The sequence below is a fragment of the Camelina sativa genome, chromosome 6, assembly GCF_000633955.1.
Source record: "Camelina sativa cultivar DH55 chromosome 6, Cs, whole genome shotgun sequence".
Lineage (NCBI taxonomy): Eukaryota > Viridiplantae > Streptophyta > Magnoliopsida > Brassicales > Brassicaceae > Camelina > Camelina sativa.
In genome coordinates, this window is record NC_025690.1 from 23173167 (window position 1) to 23181113 (window position 7947).

The 7947-nt window shown below is 36.5% G+C and overlaps 2 protein-coding genes across 3 annotated transcripts; one reads left to right on the forward strand and one right to left on the reverse strand.

Annotated features, from left to right (window-relative positions):
* Positions 1917 to 4253, forward strand: LOC104793102 (dihomomethionine N-hydroxylase-like). Its single transcript, XM_010519378.2, has 3 exons — positions 1917 to 2981; positions 3113 to 3386; positions 3791 to 4253. Exons 1-3 carry the CDS (start codon positions 2022 to 2024, stop codon positions 4165 to 4167), a joined length of 1611 nt encoding a protein of 536 aa, XP_010517680.1. The 5' UTR covers positions 1917 to 2021; the 3' UTR covers positions 4168 to 4253.
* On the reverse strand, positions 4645 to 7247 carry LOC104793103 (remorin-like). Of its 2 annotated transcripts, XM_010519379.1 has the most exons (3): positions 6838 to 7247; positions 6085 to 6747; positions 4645 to 4971 (listed from the first exon to the last, which is right to left on the reverse strand). In XM_010519379.1, the coding sequence occupies exons 2-3, from the start codon at positions 6742 to 6744 to the stop codon at positions 4771 to 4773; spliced, it is 861 nt and encodes a 286-aa protein (XP_010517681.1). In that variant the 5' UTR covers positions 6745 to 6747; positions 6838 to 7247; the 3' UTR covers positions 4645 to 4770. The 2 variants fall into 2 exon arrangements, with proteins under 2 accessions (XP_010517681.1, XP_010517682.1); XM_010519380.2 differs by lacking the exon at positions 4645 to 4971 and adding an exon at positions 5725 to 6014 and having other exon boundaries at positions 6085 to 7246.

A 7947-nucleotide genomic window follows, 5' to 3' on the forward strand; every position in this document is an offset into this window, starting at 1 on the left:
GGTTGGTTTGGGTTTGATTCTTTATATTTTCTTACAGCACAATGAAGTGTCTTTGTAGTGATTGATGATCATATATTGTAATGAACTGTTTTACCCAAGACAGATTTGGTGATTGTGGGTAACATAAATTCTTTGATTTGGATTCTTCCATTGTTGTGACTATTTAAGATCATGTCTAGTTGTACAATCAGATCATCAGATGCTTTATTTTCATTGTTTTATGCATGTTTGTGAATTACGAGAGGTTTTGGTTATGATGTCTATTATTCAAGACAGTTTTGTGATGATGATTGGTGTATTTTTAATAGTTGTTTTTATTCATCACAAACAATGTGTTTTTACTCATGACAGCATAAACGAGAGTTTTTTTTTTACGCAAAAAAAATTATTAGTTTTGGTTATTTCTCAAAAACCAATCCTACCCGAAACAAAAGAAAGTCATAAATGAACTCACTTGTAAAGTCATCCGATTCGAGCTCTTTAAACGTGAGAACTCAACCATGGATAATAAATAGCTCGTTTATTATCTTTTCTAAACAGGAAAACTGTAAAANAAAAAAAAAAAAAAAAAAAAAAAAAACATGAACTTACCAAAAGTGGTAAAAAAATCATGAAAAACTAGAGCTGCATTTGATTGCATCCATGGAAGCTCTTTCTTAGAGCTCATAAGGAAACTGATAAAGAGACCATTAAGGATATATCGTTGAAATTTTTTATTTATTTATTTTGATCAAAATTTTCATTTTCCGTTGATTACTTATTTAATTTGTTTTCTTAAATAAGACATATGGAAAGTATGGGCCTTATGGACCAATTCATTAATTAAAAACAAATGACATCATTCACCAAAGCAACAACATAAACAAACATTTAAACATAAATGTAGGAAAAATCAGCAGTTAACTAGTTGTTGATGTATTGTGTGCTGCTGACAAAAATATAAATAATATGCAAATTTAAATTCATTTATGACTCATTTCATAATTTAATTGATCAGTTGACACATTTTTCAATCATGTTAATTACACACAATACTAGTACATATTTTGTTTATTTCGATTTGAGACTTGATAAATTGTCGAATTATCATTTATCTTTTATATATTTATATATTTGAGGAGCATACCAAAATATATGTTTGGGTCTCAAGAAAATGAGAATAGACAAACATGCTTGTGGACCAAGAACATTAATACATATTTTTTTGGTCAAAAAAAGCATTAATACATATATGGTAAAAAAAGAAGGTGTTTTTGAAAAAGGGTAGTACTTTTTAACAATTTCATGCTGAGAGGCATGTATTTAACAATGTGTCAGTCAATGAACGAATGCCTAAGTAGTAAAATAAGAGGCATACGGATGAATCTGAGTTGCCATTTTCTTAGTCATTCCATATTTTCCAAATAATAAAAACTTGTTAAGTCCAAAGCGAGCAAACAGAAATAACGTTAGTTTCGATGATCTCCTCCGATACCTCAATGCTACAACATATGATGACATGCAAATTTCAAAATTTATATTTATGGAAATAATTATCAGCATAGTGTTATTTTGCTTCTCATAATTTATATTAATTTTGAGTAAAAAATCTGGTGACTGATAATCTGATCATAAACCGTTGCAACAAGTGATTGGAGGTTTTGAGGCCAAGGATCTTTCCGTTGTAGCCATTTAAGGTGGTACAACGAGCCAGCCGGCCAATAAAGAGTGGGGACACTCAAGAAATAGAAAGGAACGCTTCAAGAAGGAAATGTTTTATTTAAGAAAATGCTTTTTGATTTAATGTGGATATAAATTAATCGAAGAGCTTTCAGCTACAAAAGATCTTCTAATTTAGCCTCATAAGGAATTCGATGTCATTTAACCTTTCTCTACGTTCGGTCTATTATACGTGGGATCTACATACATACTTCACGAACAAAACGTTTCTTATTCCTTTTAATACTAAGTTTCCTCCATTATTTTTTCTACCCAAAAGAAAACCTCGTTTCATCGACCAACTGAAAAAGAAAAAAAAAATTATGAACATGAATCTTGCTGATCCATCTAATTTTACGTTTGTTCTATTTTTTATTAAGCTAGTCCTCCTTCTCGCCATACGTTTCTTCAGGTCAACAAAACAGAAAGGCCAGCTTCGCCCGGGTCCACGGGGATGGCCTGTCATCGGAAACTTGGTCCACATCAGCCTAAACCGGCATACTTCCTGGTGGCTCCACCGTGTCATGGAAAACATGAAAACGGAGATAGCTTGCTTCCGTTTCGCACGTGTCCACGTCATCACCGTAACCTCAAGCGAGATTGCTCGAGAAGTGGTTAGAGACAGGGACGAGGCTTTTGCTGACCGTGTGGAGTCGTACTCGAGCAATCTCATAAGCGAAGGCTATAAGGACGTGGTTTTTTCTTTCTACGGGGAGAGATGGAAGCTGATGAAGAAAATGATGGTGGCCAAACTAATGTCTCCGAAAATGTTGAACAATTCCCTTAGTGATAGAACCCTCGAAGCCGATAACATCGTCGCTTATGTTTTTAACTTATGCCAATTAGGGTCAACATATACTAAAGTCAACGTGAGAGACATCACGGGTATTTATTGCCATGCCGTAATGATGATAATGATCTTTGGTCGGAGGCATTTTGAAGAAGTAGTGACCGAGAGCGGTAATGGTCTCGGTCTCGGGCGGGAAGAGAAAGAACACATGGACGCAATATATAAATCTCTTGATTCTTTTTTCAGCTTTAACGTAACGGACTACATCCCTTGTCTTCGAGGATGGAACCTAAATGGAAAGGAGGCTGAAGTTAGAGAAGCGGTTGATATAATCAACAAGTGCAACGACCCCATCATCCACGAGAGAATGCAATTGTGGAGGGAGAGAGGTGGAAAAGAAACGGAAGAAGATTGGCTCGATATCTTAATCACGCTAAAAGATGACCAAGGAATGTCCTTATTCACATTTGATGAGATTAGAGCTCAATGCAAGGTTAGTGATGTTCACACTATCCTTACAAATAAAATGTGGCTTTAATTAAATGTCCAAGAATAATTGCAAAATAAAAATAAAAAAAATCAAGTAATAACCAAAATCGTGATGCATTTTTTTGCTATATATAGGATATCAATGTTGCAGCAATCGATAATACGATGAATAACGTAGAGTGGACGATAGCAGAGATGTTGAATCATCCAGAGATTCTTGAGAAAGCCACAAATGAATTGGACACGGTAGTTGGCAAAGACAGACTTGTGCAAGAATCAGACATATCACAACTCAACTACATCAAAGCTTGTAGCAGAGAATCTTTCCGGCTTCACCCAGTTAGTCCGTTCATGCCCCCTCACAGAGCTCGAGAAGATACTACCCTGGCGGGTTATTTTGTCCCCAAAGGTATATACAACTCATGCATGCATGTAGATGTAGTAGGTAGGGGAAAAAAAAACTATATTGAACCAAACCATATTTGATCAATTCGAACTCGAACCAAATTCGAAATATGTTAAAAGTATAATACAATTAAATAAAATAAGTTAGCAAACTGCACAAATGAGAGTGCGGGACCACCAGCCAGGGTGGAAGATTCGAGATCGAGCGTATTTCTTAAAATTTTATGTTAAAATATCAAAACTGTTTAGATTTATCTTCCTATGGCCGCTACCTTAAGAGGACCATTTAACGCATGGGTCAGGCATATATGTTCATGAGTAATGAGTTCACAACCACGCATTCAAAATCTTAGGCGGCAATGCTTGGGCTTTACAAACTATGTGGTATTTATTTGATTGCAATGATAGGTAGCCATATTCTTGTGAGTCGTCTAGGGCTTGGCCAGAACCCTAAGATATGGGACGAACCAGACGTGTTCAAGCCAGAACGACACCTCGATGGACATGGTGGGAACTCAATTAACGTGAGTTTAATGGAACCGGATATGCGGCTCGTGACATTCGGCACCGGTCGGCGTGGCTGCATAGGCTCTAAGATTGGGACATCTATGACCATCATGTTACTAGCCAGGCTTCTCCAAGGGTTCGAATGGAGCCACCTTCCTGGTACTAGTAAGGTTGATCTCTTTCCTGCTGATCCTAATTCGTTCACCGCTAAGTCTCTAGTCGCATCTGTTAAACCTAGGTTGGCTCAACGTATGTACCCAAAAGTGCAAAGAAAGTGAGAATATTTTGATGATGAATCATTGTAAATTTAAATTATTACATATGCCATTAATTACAAAGAGCAATAAGAGAAAATTGAGAAAGCTTTAAACTTCTATCTAAAAGGGAGCTAGGAAATCTCATCTAAATCCATAGAAAAGCTGGCTACTCCAACTGTTTTTTTAACCATATTCTTTGGGTTTTTTTTGGATTCCGCATGTAATTGTAATAATTTTATTTGGTTCTTAGACTAAACCAAACAACACATTTAAGAATACTAACATTTGGGAATTCATCAAGTCATACAAACTAGATACCTCAAATCATTAAATATGGATGGTAGAATAATTTTATTTTATTTTTGGAAACAAACGCATACCTCAAATTTAAGTTGAATTAATTCATAATTGTTTTTTTTGTTCGGATTTGGATTACACAGCTCTTCTGTATGGTGTAACTAAGCAAAGTACACAACCACACAACAGTACTACTATACGTACACTCTCATTTATGTGTATATATAATAACCAAAAAAATGTCCCTTTCTTTACCAAATATAATAGTTATAACTAATATACGTACAACAAGTGATGCTTAATTTAATGATTAAATAAACTAAAAACCTAAGAGAAAGAGAAGAATGAGCGTTTGGCAGGAGGGCGTCCGACAGCTCTCATGAGATTAGCAACTTCAACTACTTTTGCAACATCTGTCCCTCTCTTTGCCTCTGCCGTCGCTCTTCTCTCCTCTGCTTTCCTCTGTGCTTTGGCCACATTGTTTTGCGTTTTCTCCATCGCTTTCGCTTTTCTTTCCTCTAGCTTCCTCTGCATGCATCGATCCCAAATTGTTAGCTAAACTTATACATACATGTCTCTGTGTATACATTATTAATCCGAAATGAATTCACCATTTAGACTATCACTTAACCCGCCTTTTATTAAATATTTTTCACTATATCATCAATCCCGGAAAATTACATATAATTCCACAATGTTTGTTGAACTAAGAATTACATGTGACAATGATGATGCCACGATCCTATATATAAAACATTAATTAGAAGCTAGAATGTGAGATATATATTACTATCTCTCACCTAATTTACATTACTACAAATTATGCCACCACAACGCACCTAAAATGGTTTACAAAAATTTTAAATGAGACGATTATGAGAAGTTAATTTAAACCAAAAAAAAAATTACCTCGATTTTTTTCATCCAAGAATTGGCCTTGTTGACTTGTTCATTAACCCAACCGTTAATAACGGCGTCTTCTCTCTTAAACCTGTTATTGATCTTAGCCAGTTTTGCCGTCTGCCACGCCGTTATCTTCGCTTCCACCTCTTCCCTCTTCACCCTTTGCACCGTCGTCGTCCCTACCCGACCTTGACTTTCACCCAGACCCAACAACCTATTCTCACTTCCAGGATCCAAACCCGGACTCGGATACTGGTCCGGCACAATTGCCAAAGGATTCGTCTCCACTTCATGATCCCTCTCCTCGTGAATCCTCATCAAGTTCAAGTCATGTTGTCTCTCTTCTTCACGTNTCCTCTGCATGCATCGATCCCAAATTGTTAGCTAAACTTATACATACATGTCTCTGTGTATACATTATTAATCCGAAATGAATTCACCATTTAGACTATCACTTAACCCGCCTTTTATTAAATATTTTTCACTATATCATCAATCCCGGAAAATTACATATAATTCCACAATGTTTGTTGAACTAAGAATTACATGTGACAATGATGATGCCACGATCCTATATATAAAACATTAATTAGAAGCTAGAATGTGAGATATATATTACTATCTCTCACCTAATTTACATTACTACAAATTATGCCACCACAACGCACCTAAAATGGTTTACAAAAATTTTAAATGAGACGATTATGAGAAGTTAATTTAAACCAAAAAAAAAATTACCTCGATTTTTTTCATCCAAGAATTGGCCTTGTTGACTTGTTCATTAACCCAACCGTTAATAACGGCGTCTTCTCTCTTAAACCTGTTATTGATCTTAGCCAGTTTTGCCGTCTGCCACGCCGTTATCTTCGCTTCCACCTCTTCCCTCTTCACCCTTTGCACCGTCGTCGTCCCTACCCGACCTTGACTTTCACCCAGACCCAACAACCTATTCTCACTTCCAGGATCCAAACCCGGACTCGGATACTGGTCCGGCACAATTGCCAAAGGATTCGTCTCCACTTCATGATCCCTCTCCTCGTGAATCCTCATCAAGTTCAAGTCATGTTGTCTCTCTTCTTCACGTTGCGTGACGTTACGAGCCGTTGGTTCGTTGTTTTCCATAGAGGAGCCAGCGATGACTAGAGCGTTGAACTCTCTGCTTATAGTCGTGAAGTTCTCGCCAGAAGAAGCTCCTTCGCTCATGGTCGTTGTTGACCTTGGCGGAGAAAAATAGCCTCGGAAAGCAGGCGGTGGAGGCAACGTCGTCGTCATCGTCCGGGAGTTATCTTCCGGCGTCGGAGTTAGCGCGTGGATGTCTCTCACGACAGTCTCCGTCGTCTCAACCCGGTGGTTACTTGTGGCGTCCGCTGACCTTTCTTGACCGTAAAGAGTCATCATAATCTGAGAATTAGGGTTTATGAATTATGATCGTCAAAGAAGAAGAAGATGATCATGGCCTGATCTGATCAAAGTAATATTATATTTTCTGACCTCGGCAAGCTTAAAATGGTTTTGATATTGGCTTTGGTAATGTCAAACGTTTTAGCTCTGATTTTGATTAGATTAGAGGAAAAAGATCACTACACGACAAAAAAATGGATTAAAAATGTAGAATTCTCAAGAAGGTTTATAAAAAGGACCACTTCGTGAAAACTACACTGGTCCGGTGTATAGCGACTGCATTTAACCTTCGGAGATGTGCTTTGTCTATGATCGTGATTAGCCAAGAGAAACAAAATAATGCTATCAACTGAATATTTTCACATAATCCAATCTAAAACTAAGAGGTACGTACGTAATCGTAATTTCTAAAGGTCGAAACAAATGTCCTAGTGAGATATGAAGTTTGGTTACGCATTATATGATTCTTAATTATATTGTTTTAGGAGAAATAAAAAATTGACAAGTTTTTTTAATACAATGTTTTTTCGTAGGAGAGACAATTTTATAAGAGGTAGTACTAAAACTAATATTAAGAGGGAGTGTCGGCAAGTTTAGACCCTACCACGAAGACTAGAGATAATACACATGTCGCTTATAAAAGATTGTTGTCAACGTGGCAATATTTGATTAGTTGAATATTCCCCCAAAAGAAAGTCACGTATGTCAGCATCATAAAATGAATCTAATGGCTTGGAGATACCACTTGTGCGTGGCCACGTTTCACATGTCACCATTGATTAAATTCGTAGTTTTCTGATAAGCTCGATCGGTAGTGATTTTAGCATTTTTGTTATATATGTCTGCTATGTCTTTTCATTATATATATGACGTATTATCAACAACATTTAAATTTTAAATACCCCATACTATAACATAAGTTAAGTTTTAATCTACGTGTTTCATGTTCCGGCCAAAGGCGGATTTAAATCAAAAGGTTTAGTTTTAGGCAATGGTGTTTATGTGGTAAAATAGTGTGGTATGATTTTGATCGGTCTAATACACAACGGTCACGCTGTAAAACTCAAATATCGAATGGTTTGAACGCCGCGAACGTTTCTTATCCACTATAATTCAGATCAAAGTAATAAGAAAATTGCCAAGAAATTATTCATTGGCTCCTTGTTAAAAAACATATGATAGCCAGCCACTAAAACACAT

Excerpts from the sequence above, each read along its gene's own strand:
- LOC104793102 (XM_010519378.2), top strand. The coding sequence starts at position 2,022 with ATGAACATGAATCTTGCTGATCCATCTAATTTTACGTTTGTTCTATTT. Across the intron at positions 2,982-3,112 it reads AGATTAGAGCTCAATGCAAG|GATATCAATGTTGCAGCAAT; the intron begins GTTAGTGATGTT and ends TGCTATATATAG. Across the intron at positions 3,387-3,790 it reads GGGTTATTTTGTCCCCAAAG|GTAGCCATATTCTTGTGAGT; the intron begins GTATATACAACT and ends TTGCAATGATAG.
- LOC104793103 (XM_010519379.1), bottom strand. The coding sequence starts at position 6,744 with ATGATGACTCTTTACGGTCAAGAAAGGTCAGCGGACGCCACAAGTAAC. Across the intron at positions 4,972-6,084 it reads CTTGGATGAAAAAAATCGAG|AGGAAGCTAGAGGAAAGAAA; the intron begins GTAATTTTTTTT and ends CGATGCATGCAG.